This window comes from Adiantum capillus-veneris, chromosome 22 (assembly GCF_014529385.1).
Source record: "Adiantum capillus-veneris isolate H3 chromosome 22, ASM1452938v2, whole genome shotgun sequence".
Taxonomy (NCBI): domain Eukaryota; kingdom Viridiplantae; phylum Streptophyta; class Polypodiopsida; order Polypodiales; family Pteridaceae; genus Adiantum; species Adiantum capillus-veneris.
The window spans coordinates 31,246,252-31,272,970 of record NC_140952.1 but is presented as its reverse complement, the minus strand read 5'-3'; the positions used below and the strand labels follow the sequence as shown (position 1 = coordinate 31,272,970).

The window sequence follows — 26,719 nt, the reverse complement described above, 5'->3', positions numbered from 1 at the left end:
AGGGGAAGCAACCTCTGCGAACTTTCAAATGAACCGCCTGTAGTACGAACACAATCCCAAGAAGCTTCTAACTTCATGGACATTCTTCAAATCGGGCCAATCACGAATAGTCTCTATCTTGGCCGGATCCATTTGCACTCCCGTTGCTGAGACAATGTGTCCCAAAAAGTGTATCTCTGGTAGGAAAAATTCACTTTTCTTTGCATTAATCACTAACTTGTGATCTCGTAATGCTTGAAAGACCTGAAGCAGATGATCTCTGTGTTCTCCCTCATTCTTGGAGAAAACAATGATATCGTCAAGGAAAGTGATAACAAATAGCCTGTACTCTCGGAAAATCCTCTCCATCATCCGGTTAAATGTCGCAGGAGCATTGGTTAAGCCAAAAGGCATCACCAAAAACTCAATAACCCAAAAGTCGTTCGAAAGGCTGTCTTGCAGACATCTCTCGGCGCGATTCTGATCTGATGATATCCACTCTTCAAATCAATCCTGCTAAAACACGAGGATCCCTGTAATCTGTTGAGTATATCATCGATCCTAGGAATCGGAAATCTGTTCTTGATGGTGATTTTGTTGAGAGCTCTATAATCGATGCACATTCTCCAAGATCCGTCTTTCTTCAAAACCAACAACACTGGAGAGCAATACGGTGAAGTACTAGGCTGGACAAGACCCTTTTCCAAGAGGTCTTTCACTTGGTTCATAATCTCTTCATTCTGTGCTCGGCTCACACGGTAAGGTGGCCGGTTCGGTGGTGTGCTTCCAGGAATCAGAATGGTATGATCATCAGGATGAGAAGGTGGTAACTTGCCTGGCAGGCCCTCTGAGAAGCAATCAGCATGAGAGTGGAGAAAATCTTGGCGTTCTTTATCAAGTTTAGACATATTTGTCCTATCGTCATCACTTAACTCTTTCATAAAGATGGAGTAGACAAACAGACTGGATGTCATTAATTTAGAAATGGCCGAAGCCGATACAATAGGGACAGGCCCGCCCTTCAGTTTCATGTCAAGTACAATGGTTTTGCCCTTCTCTGTAGTCAATGTCACTTTCCTCGCCCGATAGTCGACCACGGCGTTGTTCTTGTGGTACCAGGGAATTCCCAAGAGAACATCACAACCTTCCAAAGGCATTATGTAAAAGTCCTCATGCCCCAATTACCCCTGACAATGCAACCGAAGTTTGCCAATGACAGGTGTAATGGCTACGTCCCTGTCGGGTGCCGCTAGAACTGGCTCCGCAAGTGGTCCCATTCAATCGGGAGTGATCTCGAGCCGCGTCGCCAATTCTGGTGAAATGAAGTTGGCCTTGGCTCCTCCATCAAAGAAGATCAGGGCCTCTTGGTCTTTCACTCTGCCCCAAGCTCGACAAAGTTCTGTACTCTCGTCCATCGTGCTGGGATCGGTACCCACACAATCTGGAACCAGTCTTGTTTTCATCTTGCCTTTTTTCCACGTTCCTCAGCTGCTCTCGAACTCTCAGGCCTTTCGTCGTCCTTGTCGTTCTGTTCTTTCTGTGCCTTTTTAGGGCACTTCGTGGAGATATGTCCTGTTTCCCTGCATCCAAAGCACTTCCCTTCCCTAATGAAGCGAGCCCGCTCCCGAGGAGTAAGCTTGGGTTGTGCATCCTTCTTTTCTGGGTTGCTCTTTCTCTCTCTACTTTCATTTGCTGAAGTCTGTTCGGCTCTTTGTGTCATGACCTCATCGGTGGGGTGGGTCAATGGCCAGAGTGAATGGCAAAACCCCGTTTCGCATGATTCTCAACTCCTAAATAGAAGCTGACTTCTGTTCCAAGCAGTGATCTCGGATCTCTGTAGGTGGACCCAAGGTAAACCGCTCAATCTGTTCTCTGAACGAGATCTTCTTGAATGAAGAGGCGGGTAGAAAAGAGCTCCAGAATCTCTCGCAATAAGCGTCCACTGTATCTTTCTTGGTAATCCGAAGATGGTTCCAAGCAGCTCGTATATCGCGTTTATACTCTCGAGTTAGCCAAGAAGAAATAAAAAGCTTCTTAAATTTCAGCCATTTAAATGGCACAGTCTTGTTTAAAAGAAGCGTATACCACCAAGTTCGAGCATTCCCCTTAAAGTAAGAGGTAGCTCTCCGAATCTTAGAGTGCTCTGAGTAGCGTCCTCCCGCAAAAGCGATGTCAAACTGCTGTACAAAAGACAAAGCCTTCGAAGCATCTCTATATCCCGAAAACGTGTCAAATTTAATTGACTGTCTACCTTCCTTAAACTCTCGGCCTTTCTTGCTTTTATCTTCTAGAAAGTCATATTGGTTGGCTTTATAAAAATTCTTCTACTTTGCATAAAATTTGTTGTCTTCAAAGTTGAATTGTCTGTAGACGAGTCCTCTATAGAACTGTCTCTCACTGGGCGAGATTTAGACTTCTTTGCCTTTTTCTTGCCTTCTTGCTTCGCTTTTTGCCTTTGCGGTCTTCCTCGCTCGAGTCAGATGAGCTAGAAGAACTGTCAGAAGAAACGGAAGAAGAAGAAGAAGAAGAACTGGGTACGCCTTCAAATCGAACACGCTTCTTCTGTTTCTTTGCCTTGTCAAAAGTCGATTGATGACCCAAATAACCCGGGAAGTCAGTGCCTTTCTTTTGCTTTTTGCCGTGCTTTTTAGCTTTGTTTTGCGCGTCAAAAAGCTGAGCAATTCGTGCATCGACCACCTCTTCTAATTCCTTCTCTGTATACTTCTTCGGAGCAAGAGGTTTTTTGAGAGCGGGTTTTGGGGGTGGTGGTGTGGTTTTTTGCCACTGCGCATGCACTTCTTGAAAAGAAGTCTTGCTCATATATTTTGCAAATTTTGGGTCCTTTGCAAAATTGAGCATCATCTTTGTTGCATCGCCGATCAATTGACGACGCTCCATCTCTCAACGCTCCACCTGAGTAGGCCGAGGCGGGCCATACTCCTTGCCAGAATCCTCGTTGTGATCCCTTCCCGCATCTCCGAATGCAGAGGGAGTCGACTGATCCTTGCGTGAAGCCATAGGTGCCGCAGAAAAAAAAATTAGGGATCGGATTTCCCGTAGGAGAGAAATCGGCCGTTCTTTGATACCACTATAACAGACTTGGACACTCCAAGTCAAGAATCTACCGCAACAGCACCAAATAACCACTTCAAAACGGTTCACAGTTCACAATTGATTCACACTGGCCCGGCGGAGTTCCGTGCCTAGAGATATTGGCCCCAAAGACTGGCGCCCCTTTCGGTATTTCTTTTTGTATTAATCTGAGTTCAAAGTACAAGAGGGCGGGTAGGCGCTCACACTTAGACTGCGTTCAGATGCTCTCAGTTGTGAGAGGCCTGCTCACAAATTTAAAGGTACAAGGGTTGCCAACAGCAAAGCCCCAAAAGCTGAAAATCAAAAGCTGAAAGAGCTTTGTAAAATACAGCAAAAGTTTCTCTCTCTCTCTCTCTCTCTAAAATAAAGCAAGAGGCCTTTTTTTTCCTCTCCCCCAAAGCGTAGGAAAAAAGCAGCCAAAAAGCTGGACCTCCGTACGGCTGGCCGCAAAACGTGCCGCAAATCCCGGGCTGCCACTTTTGCATTGTTTTCGGCCACCACATGTCATTTCCGCAACCTGCTCATTAGCGTTTCGGTTTTCGTGCAGTTAGGGTTTGGAGCACCTGGCAGCCACGTTGTAATAAATTGCTGACGTGTCAAAGCCTAAAGTATGGAGCCAACTTACAGATGCCGGCCCAGGGGGCTAAACCCTAAGAAGAGCAAGTAACAGAAGAAGAAGTCCTACCAACTTATGGGGACCCCGTCCGATGGGGCCCCGAGTGACATAAGGATTAAAAGCAGGACCCGCACACACACAAATATTGATGACGTGGCAGATTTTCGAAAATTGCGTTGGCATGATGACGTGGCAGGTTGTACGAATTTTCGCGTTTTGTGTTGACTGATGGCGTGGCAGCTGTACGGATTTCTTTGATTTACGTTGGCAGCTTTTTGGCATTGCTTTTGCACCAGATGCTTTTGAGTTAAAAGGCTTTTCATGAAAAACTGCTTTTCAGGCCAAGGGCCTTTAAATATGAGGTTAGGGCTCATTCTCTGGCATGCTTCTTGGAGAAGGTGCAGAGTCTGGAGTATCGGCTTGTACTGGGTTGATGCAACATAAAGAAATACCGAAAGGGGCGCCAGGTTTGGGACCAATACTCTTTGGGGTGGATTTCGTCACTCCGTGTCGTGTGTCGTCTCTCTCTATTTTAGTTTAGTTGTTATTGAAGTGCTAAAATTCTGTTCAGTCTGTTCTTTTCTATTGGCACGTGGTGCCCGTCTTGTGACAGTGGTATCAGAGCATCAGGCGTGTGCTTTTCTGAAAGCATATCGGTCCTACAAAAGAGCAGATAGAGCTTTTGGAAATTTATTTGAGGTATCTTCGTCCTCCAACCCGGACTTATTAGCCACTCCCACCCTTACTTCATCGCGCATCGGGCGCCTGTCTTCACCTCTCATGTCTTACAGGGCATAAAAGCCAATTAAGATCACTTGCAAGAGAAGGATCCAGATTTGTTTCAAGTCACTGTTTTTCTCAGAAGCAGTGCCATGCAGATGTTGATGTCTACAGCTACCAAGCAGCATACTCCAAGTACTTGGTAAGCTTTCAAGACTTTTTTTTTTTTGCCCGAAGTTATATGGTTTCTGATATCTTCCTTCGGGGTGCAACTTCTAGCAGAGTGGGGTATCCTGAAATGCTTGCCATGGAAACCCTAGTAGATTATAACTTGAAGTTTCTCGACATCTCCCAGTAGATGTCTCTTCACGAGCAGGTGAACTTGGAGATCCAGTGTGATTGCTATCTTGGGACTACCATCGCCGCCAAAGAAAACACTCTCTGTCCAATAGCTGATGGACCATGCTGTGCTCGGCTACGACCTCATGGAAGGAACCTAACCCTAATTTTTGGTGTAGGTTTCAGGATGGAAAGTCAATCTACTTTTCGAGCTCGATTGATGTCAAGATTTCTTTTTAAACTTGAAATCTGTTTGAGAACTTGTTTGGTGATCCTATTCGGAATTTGTTTGAAATGGATGGTATCTGTTTTGAACCTGTTTGGATGCTGATTTAAATTGTTTGACTCTGGTTTTAATACTTGATTCAATGATTGGTGATTTTACTCCCGGGTGGAGTAGTGAGAAATAATGTTTGAGAATGCTTGTTCATACTCATGGCACCCTTGTGGTTATTTACTGGGGGGGGGTATTGAATGATTGAAAAGTGTTGTTTTTACTCATGACCCGGACCCTTGTGGTTATTTACGGGGGGAGTATTGTTGTTGTGACTCCCGGTCCGGACCTGGATGGTTATGCGGGAGGAGTATTAAGAAGTCTGAGCAGTGGTTACTCTCAGCACCTCTAAACGACGCAGGCTGCGGTCTGGGGTGGCGCTTGGTTGTAAAAGGCCTCTATATCTCTCGGCCCGGACCTTTTTAGGTTATGCGGGAGGAGTGATAAGGGAGTCGTTGAATATCTCCCGGCCCAGACCTTGTTAGGTTATGTGGGAGAAGTGTTCATCGGCGACTTTATGTTTCTATGTCTTGTAAGATGCATATGTGAGCATTTGTGTTGCATTGTGATGTGCCAACTACTGAATATTCCTAATTGGATGAGATTGCCTGGGTATGTAATTTTAGTGCATCAAGACACCCGTGGAAGATCAGTACGGTCTGGGTGTGATGGCTAATTTTACTACGCCGGAATATCAAGAGTTCCGATCTGGACGAAAGGAGAAGCTAACTCCTTGATCAAAAGAGCCGAAGGAGAAGCTAACTCCTTGATCAAAAGAGCAGAAAGGAGAAGCTAACTCCTTAATAAAAAGAGCAAACTGATTGTCCCTCGGAAATTTTTGAGCTAACTTGAGTTGTTTTGCAGATATGCTGTAATCGCGGACGATTACTCTCTTTCAAGAAGGGGAGATGTAACAAACTGCTGACGTGTCAAAGCCTAAAGAATGGAGCCAACTTACAGATGCCGGCCGAGGGGCCTAAACCCTAAGAAGAACAAGTAACAGAAGAAGTTCTACCAACTTATGGGGACCCCGTCGGATGGGGCCTCAAGTGACATAAAGGATTAAACTAAAGCAAGACCTGCACTCACACAAATATTGATGACATGGCAGATCTAGAACAAAGAGATTATGAACCAAGTGAAAGACCTCTCGGAAAAGGGTCTTGTCCGGCCTAGTACTTCACCGTATTGCTCTCCAGTGTTGTTGGTATTGAAGCAAGACAGATCTTGGAGAATGTGCATCGTTTATAGAGCTCTCAATAAAATCACCATCAAGAACAGCAGATTACAGGGATCCTCCTGCTTTAGCAGGATTGATTTGAAGAGTGGATATCATCAGATCCGAATCGCACCGGGAGACGTCTACAAGACAGTCTTTTGGACGACTTCTGGGTTATTTGAGTTATTGGTGATGCCTTCTGGCCTAACCGATGCTCCTGTGACATTTAACCGGATGATGGATAGGATTTTTCGAGAGTAAAGACTATTTGTTGGCACTTTCTTTGACGACATGATTGTTTTCTCCAGGGATAAGGCAGAACATAGAGATCATCTGTTTCAAGTCTTTCAAGAATTACGAGATCACAAGTTTGTGATTAATGCCAAGAAAAGTGAATTTTTCCTACCAAAGATACACTTTTTGGGACACATTGTGTCAGCAACAGGAGTGCAAAAGGATCTAGCTAAGATAGAGACTATCTGTGATTGGCTCGATTTGAAGAATGTCCATGAAGTTAGAAGCTTCTTGGGATTTTATTCGTACTATAGGCAATTCATTCGAAAGTTTGCAGAGGTTGCTTCCCCTTTGCATATCTTGACACAGAAAGGAGTCCCTTTCTCGTGGGGACCTACAGAGGTAACTGCCTTTCAGACTTAGAAAGAGAAATTGACTACCAGACCAGTTTTGACGTTGGCGGACGTGCAGAAGTCATTTGAAGTATATTCTGATGTTTGTGGTTGTAGTCTGGGTGCGGTTTTAATGCAAGAAGGCCATGTCATTGCCTACGAGAGCCGATTGTTCTCAAGGCCGAAATTGACAGCATAGATTTATGAGAAAGAGCTTTTGGCGGTTATCCATGCTCTTACTCAGTAGCGGCACTACCTCCTCGGAGCGGATTTTACTGTCTTTACAGACCATCAGAGTTTACGCTACTTCTTGTCATAGAAGCAGCTATCGGAAAAGCAGATGCGATGGGCGAACATCTTGTCAGAGTTTCACTTCCAGATTGTCTATGTGCAGGGGCAGAAGAATTTGGTGGCAGATGCTTTATCTCGAAAGCCGTTGGTTGTGGCTATTTCCGCGATACATCATAGGAGCTTCGAGGATATGGTCGATCAGTATGCCATAGATACGGATTTTGCACACGGATACGGGATGGGGAGACATTAGCGGGATATTCCATTCAGGATGGCTACTTGATGAGGAAAACCATGTGCATTACACAGCCGCTGAGGGAAAAGGTTATGACTGAATGCTACTGTCCGCCTTTTTACCGCGGCATTGCTACCACTATGAAAGGGGTAGAGAGATATTTCTTTTGGCCGAGACTGAAGAAGGACGTGGACGAGTTTGTGCACATGTGCTTAGTATGCCAGAAGGTCAAGTTTGACAGGCATAAAGCACAGGGATTGTTACAGCCTTTGCCCATACCCACCCGTCCTTGGGGAAAGTATTGCAATGGATTTTATTTTGATCTGTCGAGAACACAGAGTGGTCACGATGGTATCTGGACTGTTATTGACAGATTTAGCAAGCAGACTCATTTAATGCCAGTGAAGAAAACAGTCAAGCTGGATCATTTAGCGAGACTGTTCGTGGCTCAGATTTTCAGATTACTTGGCATGCCCGAGACGATGTCTTCGACAGGGACCCCAGATTTACGAGTTTGTTTTGGAAGGCAATTTGGGGAAACAATGGCACGCAGTTGCAGTTCTCGTCATCTTTCCACCCGCAGACTGACAGGCAATCTAAGAATGCCAATTCAGTGGGGTCCGACAGGAACCCCAGATTTACAAGTTTTGGGAGAACAATGGCACACGGTTGCAGTTCTCGTCATCTTTCCACCCACAAACTGACGAGCAACCTGAGATTGCCAATTCAGTGCTTTTAGATTCAATGAAGTCTTATATCTTGGATCAGAACACTCAATGGGAAAAGTATCTACCTTTGGTGGAATTTGCCTACAATAACATGATACACTCTTCGACGGGGAAGGCGCCATTTGAGATTATTGAAGGTGCTGCGAAGGTTCCACCCTTCCTAAGGACGAAAGATAACATTTTTGAAGCCGATGAGTACACGTGCGACTTGGACATGGCTTTTGCCAAGGTCCGCGAGGCTTTGCAGAAATCTCATGAAAGATAGAAAAAGCCAGCGAATCGCTATCGTCGCGATTCAAAATTGAAGGAGGATGATTGAGTACTCTTACATTTTGAGAAGGCATGCCTGAGAGAGAAGAAGGGAAAGGAGAGGTTTTTTCTGTAAGGTGTAGCGGAATGAATGAACTTTGCTCAAGATGAGTGCTCCGAACTGTGCTCAAGGTTCCTTTTGTTCTTATGGAAGGGAGAGCCTTCTTGTTCTTAATGAGAGAGTGCAATGGATACAAGCAAAGTGAATGGACACTGTGCATGAGAGTGTATGAGACTGAGAGATAGAGAGAGAAGAGAATACGACACCAGAGACGACGTAAAACCCTCCTCCGAAGGCCCCACTCTCGTCGGTGAGAGTGGTCTACTATTGATTGCACAATCTGATACAATGATGCTGATGCAAGTCTAATGGCTATGTTGATGTCGACGGTGTGGACGATGAGGGCGAGACTATGCCTGAAAACTGAATGCTTCTATGGCGACGGCGACGATGACGACGATGCTACCTGCTATTGTGCCTTCGTGTGCAACAAACGCTGTTTTTCTTATGGCTGAAAATTTTGGACTGTTGTCTTACAATCACTGCTCTGCTGCTGTCCAGAAACGCCGCTCTTGCTGGTCGCTTGTTGCTGAAAAACGCTGATGCAATGCCCACCAAAAACGCTGATAGGCTGAAGTCTGTTGATGCAAAAACGCTGGTATGACTGGCTGAAAAACGCAAGTTGCAGGGGTGCAAATCGCTGATCTTGCTGGGCACTTGCTTGTTGAGGAGCCTTGCTGGAATCTCCAGGCTAAGGGCTGGTCAAAACGCTAGGGCTGATGTTCTTCTTGCGGTGAATGCTGGGTGAAAACGCCAATGCTTGGGAGTCTTGCTTGGAGGGAAAAACGCCACCAAGGGTTCTTACTGAGAAGTTGCCTGTTGAGCAATGGTGCTCCTGCTGCCTCTTCTGCCAGAAAGTGCTAGCTCTGGTTTGCTTATATACAAACTTAGCAAAATTGCCCTATCTATTTTCCAACAAAAGTCACTTAAAAATAATAAGTGAAAAATGTCAAAATAAGGTAAAATAGGCTAAATGCACTGGAAAATTCCCCCGAAGGGTTCTAATGGATTGTGATGTGAATGCTTATGATCATGCTGTGTGCAACCGGAGGATATGCATCTACACTAAGTGACTGGGCATGCACGGTCTGCGAACAGACTCACAAAAGTGCCAGATCACTTCTAAATCTAGACTGACTGAACCCTAGTCGTGCTGTAGCTTGTCCACGGACACATAGGGTTGGATGTGTCACGTGACATTTTCCAAAGCTTAGTATGAGATACTACGGATCTTTCCAAATCTCCGAAAAGATCAACGATGTCTCCTTCCGACTAAAACTACCTGACACTTGGAGGATTCACAATGCATTTCGTGTGAGTCTCTTGAAACCTTTAAAAGGTGATGTGCCCGGAGATGGGGAGCCCGATGAGCAACCCAAAGTGGAGGAAAACGAGGAGATCCTTGTTCCTGAACAGCTTTTGGCACATAAGGACAGAAAGATTAAGGGTAAAGTATAGAGGCGGTTCTTGGTTAAATTCAAGAACTATCCTGCATTGGATGCGAAGTGGATGGAGGAGGAGGACCTAGCAGGTACTCCTCAGATTGTGAAACTTTACCTTGAAGCTTTTGGTTTAGGATAGTCTATTCCAAATGGAACCCCGAATTCAGCTTGGCCGGAGATCTGGTGCAGTGAGTTGCACAAGAGGGGAGTTACTCCGCTCCAAGGTTGGATCAACACGTATGTACTGATTGGTTCCGTACCGTACGGATGTTCTTTACGGATCCATACTGTACGGAACGATCCGTACGCCGTTTTTATTTTATTTTATTTTATTTTATATAATATTATTTTTCATTTTATAATAAAATTTTTTTGGTGTGGTTTTTTTTTTTGGGGGGGGGGGGTGTGGAGCCTGTACGGTGCTGATTTAAAATAAAAATCTAAGTCTCTTGCAGTAGTTATATAGTATGTGGTTGTCTTGTAAAACGTGTCTTTTAATGTCTCTATAAGTTGTTGGCTTCTCTCTGGTTTTTTATTGGAAATGTCCTAGAGAATCTAGTACTTTGCGGTTTTTTTACAAGAGTACGTATTTTTACGTACATAAATTTTTTTCCTGTACGGAACAACGTACAGTACGTACATATACGCCACGTACAGTACGTTTGGTACCACCTTGCTCCGCTCCTTTGTCAACAAATGCCTTGATGTTTGAATACTAGAGTCGCAGAATACTGAGAGCTGACAGTATTCTGCTGTATGACTTTATGAAATGGAATTCCGGAATATGAAACTGATTTGTTCTTGACTTGTTTTTAAGTGCATGAACTGACAGACGAAAGGACTGCAGCATTTTGGTCTAAATGATCTCGATAGACATGGTTGCAATAGGGATTAGTCAATCGGGCATCTATGAGGTCCTGAGTGGATCTAGATGCGATTGGTAATTGCATTGCCGATAAATCATGGTCTAAGATCCGAATGAATGCTGAATGTGATTTGTCATGTGATGTCTAGTGATGTCCTGTGATGTCGTGTGATGTGACTGTCGATTAGTACATGTGCTAGATGTGTGTTTCTAGTACGTCGATACTAATAGTCAGTGTCTGCTAAGGCAGTTTATGGCTTCTGTCTGTTTTGCAGGCGTAATCGAGGGCGATTACAATGCTTTCAAGAGGGGGGTATGTCACAAACTGGTGACATGGCTGCTGGTTGCTGCCCACTAGACCCACACACACACGTCGGAAATGCTGACGTGGCTGACTGCCGGATTCTACGGCGAAAATCACGGGCTGGCTAACACGTGGCAGCTGTACGGATTTCCGTGTTTTGCGGCAGCAGGAAAAAGCAACGTTGATTTTTGGACTTGCTTTATTCCATGCAAATTGGAGAAGAAGCTTTTAAGCCTTGCTTTAATACCATAAGAGCGCTTGAGAGGGAGGATTGAAAGTTGCTTTATTTTAGGGGTAGCTTTTTATGGACAATTTTTAAAGCTTTTGGGGCTTTTGATTTTTAGCTTTTGGGCTCTGCTTTTGGCATCTCGTGTACTCTTTAAATACGTGGGCAGAGCCTCATAACTCAGAGCATCTGGACGTAGAGTCTGAGTGTGAGCGCCTGCCCGCACTCTTGTACTTTGAACACAGATTAATACAAAAAGAAATACCGAAAGGGGCGCCAGACTTTGGGGCCAATATCTCTAGGCACGGAACTCCGCCGGGCTAGTGTCGAATCAATTGTTAACTGTGAACTGCTCTGAAGTGTTTATTTGTGCTGTCGCGGTAGATTCTCGACTTGGAGTGTCCAAGTCTCTTACAACACAAACATCACTATGCAGAAGCTGCAACTTGCATGTGGCCCTAACTGAACCATCCTTTGGAAACTTAGAACGCTGTATCTTACCCAAAATACAGTCTTCACAAATGTGTGTGACAGGTGCTTCAAAAGGCGGCAAAGAAGCAACCATATGAGATTTCTGCAAACACAGCAATCTGGCAAAATTCAGATGACCAAAACGTGCATGCCAAAGTTTTGCTGTCACATGCACATCTACCCTATGTGTACATGGACAAGCTACTTCATGACATGGGTTCAGTTCAGTTCAGTCAGCCTAGCTTAGGAAGTGTTCTGGCACCTTTGTGAGTCTGTTCGTAGACCGTGCATGTCAAGACACTTAAGAGTAGATGCATATCCTCTGGTTGCACACAACATGATCATCAGATTTCAGTCAGACCCCATTAGGAGCATTTTTTAACAGTGCATAGACCTATTTTCCCTATTTTAGCCAATTTTTACTTCTTATTTTTAAGTGACTTTTGTTAGGAACTGGGAAGGGCAAAACGAGCAAGGATCTATATAAGAAACCCTAGCGCTAGCACTCTTGGGTAGAAGAGGCAGAAGACCACCATCAAGTGCACCTTCTTAGCAAGAACCGCAAGAAGACCCTAGCTTTTCAAGCAACCAAGATCAGCCAGCGTTTTCATTTGCATTGCAGGTCAACCAGCGTTTTACATTGCAGATCCAACCTGGCAACAGCAAGACACAGTAGAAGCCTAGCGTTTTTGTTGCAGACCTCAGATTCAGCCTAGCGTTTTTACATCAGATTTTCAACATGGCGTTTTTGCAGATTTCCGGTGTGAAGACATTCCCTGCATCAGCGTTTTCAGTTTTCAGCGTCTAGACTCCGCACCGCAAGTCCCAAACCTCGCTGATCTCACCTTTCCGCAACAGATCCTCGCCGCACGGTCAGATCGACCGAAGTTTGCAGATTCAGCCCCAAAAACACAGATTTCAGCATCTACATTTTCAGCGTGTTGTCGTTGTATCGTCGTCATCGCCGTCGTCACTGACATAGAGTCAGAATTCAGCAGATAAAGATTTGCAGATTTCAGCCATTAGCATTTTCAGATTTCAGCCCGTCGTCGTCCTCATCGTCGTCAAGTCTAAAGCATTGTAGAGATTTGTGCAATCAATAGTAGACCGCTCTCGCCATAGAGAGTGGAGCCTTCGGAGGAGGGTTTGACAACATTCTGGTGTCGTATTCTCTTCTCTCTCTATCTCTTAGTCTCAGCACCTTCATTCACAGTGTTTATCCACTTTGTTTGTGACCACTTGCACTCTCTCACTAAGGGAAAACGGAAGGCTCTCCCTTCCGTAAGTAAAAGGAACCTTGAGTACAGTTCGAAGCACTCATCTTGAGCAAAGTTCAACATTCACATCCGTTGCACCTTACATTGGTATCAAAGCTTTGACAGTGTTCTGTATCACTCAGATTTTTTTTTGGCTTGTTGCGGCCGCACGTAACCCAAGTCCACTTGGGCGTGTTGATTCCTAATCGTGTTTTGAAGAGTGACATGAAACCCAAGAAAGAAGGGCTTGTCTAGCCTCCCCTTGTTTCTCTTTTCACTCATTGAGAGCGGACCGTGCACTTAGCAGCCAACCAATCGAGGTGAGGTGGGAAAAAGCAACTTTGGTGTGAGCGCAAGGCCACCAAGGGGTGCGCCCGCGGAAAAGAGTAGAGCTCGAGTAAGAGAAGATCCTTCTCTAACACAGATTGCAAGCGAAAGAAGAACCTCAAGAACCTCAAGGCTCCAGAACCTCAAGAACCTCAAGACTCAAGACTCAAGAACCAAAGAATCCAAGAACTCGAGACCCACAAGAACCCAAGTTCCTCGTGAACTTAAGAACCTAAGACTTCAGTGTATGGTCATTACTCGAAGTGGAATGGATACTTCGCATGGAGGTGATGTGCATGGCAGTGGAGAAAAAGAATTTTCCCCACCAGGAGGTTTTTCTGACCCTCCCCCTTTCTCATCTACGCCAAGGATTGCACCAAATCCTATGGAGGCTTTGGTCAAATCGATGATGGACATGATGTTACACCAAGAAGCGCAACGCGTTACCTTGAAGCGTGAGCGCCAAGAAAGGCAAGAATCCATGGAACGGGATTGCCAAGAAAGACAGGATTCCATGGAACGGGAGCGCCAAGAAAGACAGGCATCCTTGGATCACGAGTGTGAGCAAGCGCGCTTGGCAGCTAAGGAATGAAAAGAAAGGCAGCTATTGAGCAAGTGCGCTTGGCGGCCGAAGAACGTTATGCAGGAAGGTGTGTCTCTTTCCTTCAATTGGGCCGACTTCCAAGATAAGCTCAAAGGCGCGGTTTATGCCACCACAATATCCAGCACGGTTGAAAGACGATTGGTGCAGTCTCAAGCAAAATGGTATGTCAGTTATGTTTTTCTCTAATCGTGCTTTGCAGCTCGGTACCCAATTACGCAAATCGGATGATGAGCACAAGGAGGCTGGCTTTCATTTTCAGATTGGACGACTATATCAGGTTTGATGTCGAAGTCCTCGGCCCAATCGATCTCAACAAGGCGGTAGCGATTGCTCTCGCACATAAGATGAAGCACAACAAGGGAAAGCCTAAGGAAAACAAGACTTCTGCAAGTACCACTCAGACTCCTCAGAATGGTAAGAACGGTAAGAATGGTAACTCTTCTAACCAATCTTCTGATAGTCTTTTGAAAAAGAACTCACACAATGAACCTAAGGGTAAAGCTAACACAATTGCTAAATCTAAGCTCACTCCATATGAAAATGCAGAACAAGGAATTTTAGGAGGATACATCACGTTGGAAGAGCAAAGCATTTATTCTAAGAAAGGTCGTTGTTATCACTGTCACATCAAGGGTCACATAAAAAGAACATGTCCTAAGCTTGAATCTAATGAATCTAAAGAACCCACAGAACCCACTTCCTCTGTCAATGCTATAAATGAGAACACGAGCGTGACCCAAGTCTCTCATGATCCTCCTATTGATGAGTCTCTCATTAAGTGTTATGGTCATGTGAGGGGTCTCATATTGTTTGACCGAGGCAATATGCATGATTTGATTAGTGACTCTCTTGTCGAAAGAGCCCGCTTGGAGGTTAGCAAGACATCTCCTTTCGAGGTGTTAGGCTTCTCTCCCGGTATGGACTCTCTCATTACGCAATTTTGCCTTGATGTTTTGTTCACTGTTCAACAAGTATCCTTCCGCAGAAAATTTGTAGTCTCTCCTTTTTTAGGATGTGATATGCTTTTGGGCATTCGATGGTTTCGTGAGCATAACTCTCTTATTGATTGAGCGGAAAATACGGTTTACTTTCAATGCCAAAAGTGGCTCTCCCATCGTCATTCGTGGAGAGCAAGTTGTTCATTCTTCATCTCTCATTTCTAATGTGCAGGCGAAGATTGAAAAGAATCAGGAAAAGGAGACTCTCTTAGTCTCTTCTTTTCCAAAGCACGACACACATGATTTGCATGATAATGATAAGCGAGATGATAAGCATGATACTTTGCATGATCAAGATGCGATTATTCACGAGCATGATGATTTGCAGGATAAAGATGTGATTGTTCACACGGATGATGGTTTAGTTGATGCTTTTTCTAGTGAAGCTAACCTCATTGCAGATTCGATCAATCATGAAGAGTTGATCTCCACAGAACCCCCACGAGAAGATTCGATCAATCACGAAGAACTGATCTTGGCTCTCGAGTCGAGGTCCAAAGAACCCCCACAGGAAGTATTATGTGTTCGAATGATTAGTCAGCTCGCATTGTTCGAGTGTTTCATTCGTGATGCTTTCCTGTATTTTAGTCATCGTCCTTATGTGATCCCTTTTCACAGGCATGCCATATTGCACGATGAACACAATTCACTCACGAATGAGCACGGATGTATACGGACTACTCATGAAAAAATGAAATGTTTGCATTCAAGGGATTCACATTCCACGTCTCTTCCTTGGCATGACATAGTCTCGGAAAGAGCACAAGAAGGATTGAGCATCAAGCATCGGCATTTCCATTGTGATTTCCACAGTTGATTGATTTAGATCAGAAAGTCAAGATTCGACCCCATTGTTTGCATGTGTTTGATGAACGGTTTGGCACTCCATCTATGTGTTCATCTATATTGCATTCACAGTCTTTATAGAAGACTCAAATTTTTTAGTCACTTTACATGGAATGGATATGTTTATGTTTTCGCGTTGCAAGTGGTTTCAGGAATTTTCATCCTCGGAGATTCTTGAAGAAGATAGACGCATGACTATCGACGAAGTTGAAGCATTGAAGGAGCTAAAGATGACTTTGTGTCGCTTTCGGCGCGGCCCAAAGAAGCAAGCGTTGCAGACCTTTTTGAAATTCAAGTATCGCATGACCCACGCTTCAGAGTGGGCCGGTGAAGAATCCTTTCTAGGATTCTAGACGCTGTTCGCGATCTCCCTCGACGCCATACACTTCGATACCAGTACCTCACTTTTAAAAGGAGGGGATGCCACGTGCACATCTAACCCTATGTGTACGCGGACAAGCTACTTCATGACATGGGTTCAATTCAGTTCAGTCAGCCTAGCTTAGGAAGTGTTCTGGCACTTTTCTGAGTGTGTTTGTAGACCGTGCACTTCTAGACACTTAGAGTAGATGCATATCCTTTGGTTGCACATAGCATGATCATCAGATTTCAGTCAGAACCCATCAGGAGTAGTTTTTACAGTGCATAGACTTATTTTCCCTATTTTAGCCAATTTTCACTTATTGTTTTTAAGTGACTTTTGTTGGGAACTGGGTAGGGCAAAATGAGCAAGGATCCATATAAGAAACCCTAGCGCTAGCACCTTTGGGCAGAAGAGGCAGAAGACCACCATCAAGTGACCCTTCTCAGCAAGAACCGCAAGAAGACGCTAGCGTTTTCAAGCAACCAAGATCAGCCAGTGTTTTCATTTGCATTGCAGATCAGCCAGTGTTTTGCATTGCAGATCCAACCCAGCAACAGCATGACACAGTAGAAGCCTAGCATTTTTGTTGCAGACCTCAGAATCAGCCTAGCGTTTTTACATCAGATTTTCAGCATGGCCCTTTTGCAGATTTCCGGCGTGAAGACATTCCCTGCATCAGCGTTTTCAGTTTTCAACGTCTAGACTCCGCACCGCAAGTCCCAAACCTCGCAGATCTCACCTTTCCGCAGCAGATCCTCGTTGCACGGTGAGATCCACCGAAGTTTGCAGATTCAGCCCGGAAAACGCAGACTTCAGCATCTCTGCGTTTTCAGCGTGACGTCGTTGCATCGTCGTCATTGCCTTTGTCACCGACATAGAGTCAGAATTCAGCAGATAAAGATTTGTAGATTTCAGCCATTAGCGTTTTCAGATTTCAGCCCGTCTCGTCGTCGTCCTCATCGTTGTCGACAAGTCCAAAGCATTGTAGAGATTTGTGCAATCAATAGTAGACCGCTCTCGCCATAGAGAGTGGGGCCTTCGGAGGAGGGTTTGACAACATTCTAGTGTCGTATTCTCTTCTCTCTCTATCTCTTAGTCTCAACACCTTCATTCACAATGTTTATCCACTTTGTTTGTGACCACTTGCACTCTCTCACTAAAGAAACGGAAGGCTCTCCCTTTCGTAAGTAAAAGGAACCTTGAGCACAATTCGGAGCACTCATCTTGAGCAAAGTTCAACATTCACATCCACTGCACCTTATATTTGCATTTGAAATAGCCTTTGAATCCACAACTGCATTTGTAAAATTTTGCCCACACTTGTGATACAAAGTGAGCTTATACATCCCATGGCATAAAATGCCAGATGCAACAATTTCATCATTGAAACTGAGATCATGTATTGTACATCTGTCATCTACAAATTTGTCTACAAGACCAAGTCTAGCAAGTGTAGATACAGAGAAAAGATTCTTCTTGATCCCTGGTACATAAAGTACATCAACAAGTGTGAAAGAATTGCCATTTGCAGCAGTAAGTACAATCTTTCAAACTCCTTGAACCGGATAAGAGGCATTGTTGGCAGAAGTAACTGAATTTCCATGAGAGACAGACTCAAGAGAGGTGAACAAATCACGATGTGAGGTAATGTGCTTTGTAGCACCACCATCAAAATACCACACATGTGAATCTGCAACAACTGACATGCATGCATCATGGACAATAGGATTATAGGTACACTCTACACTAAAAGCCCATTCTGCATCAACGTCAACATCATAGTCTCCTTTCACAGAAGACTCAACAATAGTTGCATTTGTAGTGGAACCAACGTTTGCAGTGGAACCACCCTCTTTCTTCTTAGCCTCTTTGGCCTTCAACTTAGGACACTGCTTGATCAAGTGATCATTAGCTTTACAATAATGGCAATGCATCTTCTTTTTATCCTTATCACCAGAACTTCCAGACGAATTGCTGCAAGTAGAAGCATTAGGAACATGTGATTTTCCACTCGCAGAAGAACCATAAGAAGTGGCCGCATTGTTGTTACCACCCTTTCTTTGAGCAACAATAAAAGCCTGTTCAACTGCACGCTGTCTAGTTGTGTTTTTTCTGGAAAGCGACTCTTGCAACAACAATGTGTACAATGCATCAAACTTGACAACTTCGGGATTTCCTTGGGTCATGAGTTTCCAAGTACTAGCAAAAGTCTGGTAAGAGTCTGGCAAGGCATTAAGAACAGTCTGCACAAGGGAACTGTCTGAAACGATTTCACGTGCAGAAATAAGTTGCTCATTGATATCCTTGACACCAGCAAGGAAAGTGTCCATATCATCTTCCTTATTGATAATGTTCGACTCTAGCTCTTTACGCAACAATGCAATTTTTGCCTCATTGCTGCTTGTATAAAGACCAGCCAGAATATCTCAAGCTTGTTTTGCAGATTTCGTTGAACAAATGTAAGGAGTAATGATGCGCTTCACAGACAACGCAATTAATGCTTGAGCCTATGCATTCTTTACATCCCAACGAGCTTGCTCTGTGTAGGCAAAATAAGTCTAACAGTAGCAATCCTTGCAGCATTCTCAACATCGCATACATCCTCAGAATCAGGACGTACATCCATGCCCTGCACAATATTCCAGACGTCCTTTGACACAAGAACATGTTGCATCATGTAAGCCCAGATAGGGTAATTGTCCCAATCCAATCTGTCCTCAACAGCAAACATCTTGAACACATTTGTGTTGTTGTCAGCCATGGTAAATGCTGCACCTGATGCGAAAACTGCCTGAAAAGAGAAGAAACGAAGCGGGAACAACACGTGCTGTATAGCACAAACCGTAGAAGACTGTAAGAGACCTGCTATGCAGAAAACGGCACTGATAGAGATTTTGCACAAAATGACGAAATAGCCTGTGTAGTACTGCATGTAGTGGAAACGGAGGCCGAAATGAGCCCAAATCTGAAATCTGAGCAGACTAAGCTCTACGAGCTTACCCGAAATTTTTGTGGACGTGCGAACGCTTGCCAAAGCCCACTGAAATTGAGGAAAGTGAGCAGGCGTGTGCTGGAGCTGCTGGCGACTAAGCTCCGGAGGACGCAACGTGCTCTGATACCAATTGTTGGAATTAGGGTTGCAGGAAAACACACAGCTTGGAGAAGACCAAGGAAGCACAAGGCACACAACGGAGAGTGTTTTACTTAGTGTGCAATGGAAAGATAGATAGCCCTAGAATAATGGGCGGGGGAAAAAAACCTCCTAAAGAGGGAAAAAATACCTCGGCGGTCCTAAGTGTGTTCACACACATCACTACCACATGTATATGGTAAGAGAACTGTGATGAGGACCTCCAGTCGCGTGAAGGCTCCCATCCATCTGGGAGCTGCTGTCTCTAGAGTTGTGAGCTACTTAGCTGGTACTGCCTCTGTGATGTCCTGACACATGCTCTGCACTTCTCTCATGCCCTGCAGTTGGATGCTCTGTAACTCTTCTGGCAAACCTGAGAACTTAAGCCAGTCCCCTAGAGTGCGTGTTGGACCCTCTGCCATGGAACCCCAAGAAACATGAGGCCTATTACCAACCAAGTGGCCTCTCTGAGTGTTGACCATGGGGTTCCAAACAAGGGGCTGTCTCAAGCACTCCTCCGTACAAGTGGGCTTGTGTTGCTCCAGGTGGAACCGGCCCGTGGGGCGGTAGGCTTTGGCTCTCACCTGAAATCTTTTACTTTAGACACACACAAAGAGAACGTGCAAATGAAACCTGCGACGGGAAATTGGTGTCCCTTTCGGTATTTCTTTATACTTTGAGAGGGTAAATTACAAAGAAGAGTCGTGGGAATCCTTTAACTTTATCCCGCTAGATACCGCCTGTTTTGGCCAAATTTCGGTAGCATAACAGCCCCAAAACTTGCACGAAACCAATTTCCTTGCTGGAACTCACTTCCACTGGCATAAACCCTCCGATTCTTGCCCAAAAACAGTAAATTCAGCACGCTGTATTTACTGGTTTTTGCCCTGTTTTCAGCTCCAAACAGTCCCCTAACTGTCCTCTGCTAGTGGGGCACTATTCCCAATGGTTCTGGTGTCGGTATGGCTGAAAAACAGTCAATTTACAGCACATACACAGCGCTGAAAATGCACTTGTACGGTGAGGATATGACCCTCACCGGTGCCTGCTTTGGAGTAGCAGTTAGCTACCCCTGTTCCTGCTCAAGGAGGCTCTTGCCTCAGCACAAAAGCATGAAAGCACACAACTGTACATCAGTCAAATGAAGAGCCCTCTTGTGGGGCATCACATAACTGCTTTTAGGGGAGAGAGAGCAGTGTGTAGTGTGGAGGGCATCACTCCTAGCACCACACTGTAGATGAGAGGGAAAGAAAGCACTCCATAGCTCTTAACCTGTGACAAAAGCTGAAAAATGAGTCTCCCAGCTACAAATTCAGTGCTACTTCTTGATGCAAGAGGAAAGTGCACAGAATCCTGCCACTTGGCGCGATTACAAGCTTTTTCCCGTTTCGGGGTTGCCGCCTAAAAATCTCCCGACTGGTTGCCCAGTTGACTCCGCGACAGAGTTGGAAAGTGTTCCCCTGGTCATACCGAAGGTAATGATGCGAACACATTTCACGGCCCAAAATAGCAGTTCCCTAATTTTTAGGAAGTGATTCCGTTGGGCTCCCATTGGTCATCTGACCATCTATCCTCATTGGGACCGCATCCAAAAGTGCAATGTGGCCCAATTGTTGAATACCTTTTGTTGCTGATTCCACCTTGACTTTATGCCTTTATTGAGTTCACTTCCTAGTATCCACCAACTTGCTAAGTGCGACGGGGGGACCTATATGATCTTGCACTGAGCCTAGACATCCTCTTACTATATGAATTCCAGTGCCGACCAACTTCCCGTGTGCGGGTGAAACTACCGTTCACATTGGCCATACAATGTTCGACCGTTTGCAACTTCAAAAAGAGGGTCTCAAAAATAAAACAAAAATCATTGGAAAGAAACCAACAACTAAGGTTAGCAGTTGCCACGTCCTCGTGACATAGTTAACAGCTGCCACGTCCTGGTGACACCAGGCCTCTTTGCAGCTGCCCCCAAGAGCGAAGCAGGCTCACAGTGAAACGATCCTCCAGTCTCCTGCTCAGACCAACTCTGCACATCTTTGTAAAGATCCATCTGATGGAAGGTCTCCAAGGGCCTCCTGCGCGAGGCACTCGAGCTCTAAGCCGTTGAAGCAAAAACTCCTTTCAGGGCTCCTCCCCTGGAAGCAATCCTCTGACTACAAACTTCCCAACAAGGGCTCTGCTCTTCTGTGCTGGGTCTATGATCCCTAACCCCCCCCTGAGAACAAGGTTTGGCCCGGGCTATCTGAGTGTCACGCCCTGACCAAAGAAAGTTCCCGATCAGCCTCTGCTGCTCAGGAGACAAGTCCAGGCCCCTGCGTGAGAGGGCTTGCCCTGCTTTGACCCGAAAAACACTTGCTTGGGCAGCGTTTTGACTTTTCGCTGGCTCCTGTGTGTGTGGAAGCGCGCGAAGCTTGCTTTGATACCAGTTTGTAGGTAGTGCAAGCAGCAGGAGGAAGTAGTGTTGGCTTTCTGCAGGTTCAAACGTGAGAGAGAGAGATATATAGCAGGCAGGAGAGATTATGTGTATCAATGATGATACACTAAAAAATCAAAGTGTATATTATGTATGGTTTTTAGCGTATAAGGGTGTGTTCCCACCTTGTGAGTTAGTGGTGTGAGTTAGTGTACATAAAGAGAGAGGAGAGGGCCTTTACATACCCAACAAATACAGTGTGTTACAATTTATATTCAACGGTTAAGATTAGTATGGTGCATATTTAAAAAAAAACATTAAGAGTTATTCAATATCATACGGTGTGTTGTATCGTTCGGCAATGAGTATGGCTGTAGAGTATGGCGTATTTGTACGATATGGGCATTTGTACACCGTATGGAAGCTTCCATGAATGTAAGTCTTTGCTGCTGTGATGTCCCTGTTGTGATTCCTTTAAGGTTGAGTTCTGATGCCAAAAATTTGGTTAGGTTATTTATTTTGCCCATCTCATCTTTTGGCTTAGTCATTTTTATTAACCAAATAAATTCAATGCTAAATTAATCTTGCTTCATCATCTTCTTCCTTTGGTAGATCATTATGTCTTGATATTTGTTGCGTATGCAAGAAGTTTACCCCCTCTTATCGTTTGTAAGTTCAGACTTTTTGACCTTAAGCCAGTGTATATAAACGTGGGTCAGTCACATGAAGTTCTACGCACCTCTCCATGTAGTCAATACTACTGCATGTACCACTGCACAGAGATCTCCCCAAGGTTTGCTTCAGCAGAGGAAATTAGGAAATTCAAGACTTTTTAAATTATTAGCATCTCACAAATAAGTTGCAATGCTGCAGGTGGAGTACATTTACAGCAAGGATACAAACTCATGGTTTGGTAAACCTTTTGCGAGAAGAGTTTGAAGGCGACCGTACTCCGTCTGCAAGCGGTGATGGCTGGGCAAAAGCTAAGCAATTGTTCTGTCAGTCAATGAATGCACTGGGTGTAACCTCAAGAGGGCGGCTCAACTCAAATACGCTGGTTTCTGTCAGCTGTGAGGTTGATGACGGTTTAGCGCGCCTTTTATCCTGTAATAATCTGACCGGGGGTATTCAGAAACCATGGCATGCCCAAGCGTCTGTGACACATAAGGCAAGTGATTTTGTTTTTATATCTACTATAATCTGTTTCTCTGTCTGAAGCATGATGTGACAAAGTTTGAATTTAATTGACTTAAAATAGCAGCTTTCATCGAAGCTTGATCGTCTGTGAATATCAGTAGAACACATAGGAGACTAGCAGCTAGTTAATGATATGTGCCATTGTTCAAGGGATGTGTAAGGGAACAACAGACTAATAGGCTGCTGAACATGGCACCTTGTGCTGGCTTAGGCATTTTGTTGTTTTGTGTATCTATATCACTATGTGGCTCATAGCCTCTGCTCTTCCATTATGCAATCTAACTTCTTACATTATGCATTAAGTCCAGATTTTCTCAAATGTGCTTGTGTTTTACTGGACAAATTGATGTTCTATGTATGCCATCACTTGTACGTTTTATGTAATCTTCTAAAACCAGCAAGTGGGAAGTGTGTTGTGCATTGCCCGTTGATGCAGGGCTAAGTGATTGTTTGCAATTTCAATCTGGTAGTATTGACTTAAAAAGGGCAGCGTCCTCTTGGGTATGAGGTTTCTTCTTTTGTAGTTTATATCAGCCTATGTAGACATAGTTTGGAACTCCATATCCTTTTTCTCACCTTTTGTTTCTTTGGTTGCAGTTGAAGCAACATGATGTTCTTCTGCAAGGTTCTTGGAATGACAAGTGCGTTGACAGGAGAGGAACTTATTGGAATGTTCCTCATATGCTATCTCTTGATCTTGTATCTCGTGGTTCTTCTGGGCTTGGGTACCGGGCAGGTGTGTACCAAAGTTCTGGAGTAGATAGGGATTCATCAGAAGAAGCATCTGCACCACTTCCATTTGGAGCACTGGCTGGCATTTGTGGTCGAGCTGCTGTATATTGGGAGAAGAAAAAGGATTTGTGGAAAGATACACGGAATCAACCACATAGGCCTTTCAACCTTTTGGCTTCTCGTCCACGCGTGGCACTCTCTACTGTCATGGGTAACCAACAGGTCCAGATTTTCTGTAATGCTGTTTAGTTGAGCCAGCTTTTTAGTATAAAACATATTTCTGTAGGTGGCATCTTGACGGCAGACAGTTTAAGAGGTGGGGATCGGCAGGAAAGGCTTATATTGATGGATACAATTTCCAGAGTTTCTGTGGATGTGTTTGCATCAGCTGGTGTTTCTACTCAGCTTGGTCATTTTCAAAGGTGGTTTCTTGACTTCTCAAAACTAGATGTCAATGTGAATGTTGCCTCCGCCGCTGCACTTGTAACATCTACACGGAACCCCGAGCAAATAAACAAGGAGATTTCCAACCTTCCTAGTTTGGAATTGACGTTTCAGCAGCAGGTGAAGTTAAGAGTCCGTATGACTGTGGATTCTATGTCATTTTTTCTTTCCTTCCTGCAAACTACTGAAGTTGTTTGCATTGTTAAACAGGTAGCTGGCCCTTTCTGTGCTCGAGTGGATTCCCGGTTTACACTGGATTCTCTCTCTTTCAAGAGGTATCCTCAGATTCAGGACCTTAATTATGGATTTGAGTGGTGCCCAGAGGCATCTGGAGCCTTGAAGGTTGTTGCATGGTACTCTCCCATGCGAAATGAAGGGATGATGGAGTTTCGCTTGCTTGAAAAATAGACAAGGATTGGACCAGCCTCTTTAATGGTTTTCTTGAGAATTTTCTGGACTTCCTTTTGCACCTCAATGTGAGTGTAGCCAATTGGTCTCTGTTCAAATGGTGGGGTATCTCCTGTTTATGGTCAGGTGACTAATGGAGGATCATGGAACCCAAATGTTAAATTCTTCTCGATTTGGAGAGGGCTGATCATCCAAGCCTGCAGATCACCCGAGGTTTCATGATCCTTCCAAGGAATAGCAGAGTGGTAAATCAATTCTAATTATGTGCTTGATATCAGGCCATGGTTGTTTATACAAGGCCTCACCACTCTTGATGCTTAAAGCATTGGTGTTAAATGCGAGCAGCCTTGAATAACCAAGGCTTTTGTATGATACTACAGAGATGGCAAAGCTCTTTTGAGTAATAAATCTAGCTTCCATGTGTCACCTTCTCTCTAGAGGGTCATGATTTGAAGGAGTTTTGAGACTATTGTTTCTTACCTGCCTTTCAGAGCCCCTTTTTGCTACTGTGGTATCTAGTGTGTCCTGTTTCTAGTACTGTATATTATGAGAATGGTCTGTCATTTCAAGAAGGATTCTTTATGCAATTGCTCCTCCTGCAGAAATCTGGCGATCTGACTGTGGAAGGGCAAGGACGAGTTAAGGTTGGGAGTTATTTACAGAAGTGTTTCTCTTGCCATTTGAGGAATGTGTCGGTTTTTAGTTTGTGAATTTTTATGACTCACTTTGGTAGCACTGCTTTTGGTGCGGGATTGCGTAGTATATAAATGCTGTAGGTTTGTGGAGATGTCTGAATTGATTAGAAAAACCTTAGTTCCCATGTCCATTCATGCTTGAACAAGAGGTATGCTGCTTCAGTTTCACAACAAAATGTATTATAAATATATGTAAGCTTTTGGGATGAAGCACTATATGTTCCGATGGCTGGAAACTTGAGGACACGTTCTTACAAAACACGTTGGCCAATATGCATGCAATTGTGCTGCAACTACCAGAGTTGAACAAAGCCATTGACAAAATTTCAGCCATAGATGACATTCATGAAATGTTCTTACTGCAAGGTATGTACAATCTGGGGAGGGACAAGAATCTTCAGGTTTGTTTCCATTGGATGGGAAGTGAGGGCCATTCTCCAAATTCCATCACCTATGCTTGCATCTTGAAGGCCATTGGTAACACTCACAAGAAGCTGACACAGGTGAACGCATGCAATAGTTACATCGAGAGTTGTATGCTCTTGAAATAGAAATTTCGATCTCTGCAATGCTTTGGTTGGCATTTATGTTGAATGTCGTGTATATTTTGGAGTTTCAAAACTTTTTGTTGTGCTTCATGCCCAGGATGCTATGTCTTGGATTGCATGGATTACAAGATATGAACACTAGGTTAGGGCTAAGAAGCATTGATCGGAGTGATTTTCTCGTGAGTTGCAATCAGCTATGCTTACATGTTGAAGGCATGTGGCATCAAGTAAGAAGTTAAGATGGGCAACCTTATAACTAAGAATTCTTTCTTTTGTAACCTCATAAAGCCTGTGGGAGTCAGATACACGCTGATATTCGTGCTAGTGGGCTACATGCCTATGTATGTTCAATGTTGTGTACTATTTTAAAGCACAAAAAGGGGGAGAAGCCCTCACTTTCCATCTACATAGAGCCTCGTTGCCCAATCCATGTTGGCGGTACAATAAGTGTAGTCCAAGAAATCGCAAGGATTGGAACCTCATCAATCACACAGATTGCTTTGGCATACATACCAATGTAGGTGTTCCCTGAGCATGTATCCTTCTCAAATAATCCACTGCTGTAAGTATTGACATCTATCTTGTTTTCTTAATCACCTCTAGAGACAAAACCTCACTTTGCATTCGCTTGTAAAACTCCAATGCTGCCCTTCCTGATCATTTATTGCAATTGAATCATTGCAAAAGACCGCACCCACACAACTGCCCAACAAGGACAAGGCCAAGAAGCCTTGGCCTATTTCTAGTGTAGAGTAAGGGCTCTCTCCAATGCAATCATGTATGCCCACACCTTATTGCAACTTGTGTCTTGCATGGGAAGAGGGCAAACAAGCTCAAAGTAGTTTTTGAGACACTTCCAATGCAAAATGTTGTCTCTTGGACTGCATTGCTTGCAGAATATGCCCAACAGTGGTAGGGGCAGGGGCAGGAAGGTCTGGGCTATTTTGAGCAAATGTGGA

At 44.4% G+C, this 26,719-nt stretch overlaps 1 protein-coding gene across 1 annotated transcript in view; it reads left to right on the top strand.

Annotated features, from left to right (window-relative positions):
* The window catches only part of LOC147429114 (TRIGALACTOSYLDIACYLGLYCEROL-like protein), a 66,278-nt gene extending 41,338 nt beyond the window's left edge, over positions 1-24,940 (top strand). Inside the window, exons 2-5 of the mRNA XM_086495499.1 lie at positions 22,610-22,904; positions 23,531-23,876; positions 23,952-24,229; positions 24,320-24,940. Of these exons, the coding sequence (XP_086351625.1) occupies positions 22,610-22,904; positions 23,531-23,876; positions 23,952-24,229; positions 24,320-24,517 (1,117 nt within the window). The 3' untranslated portion in view covers positions 24,518-24,940. The remainder of the gene's footprint in view (positions 1-22,609; positions 22,905-23,530; positions 23,877-23,951; positions 24,230-24,319) is intronic.
* The last annotated feature ends 1,779 nt before the right edge of the window (positions 24,941-26,719 follow it).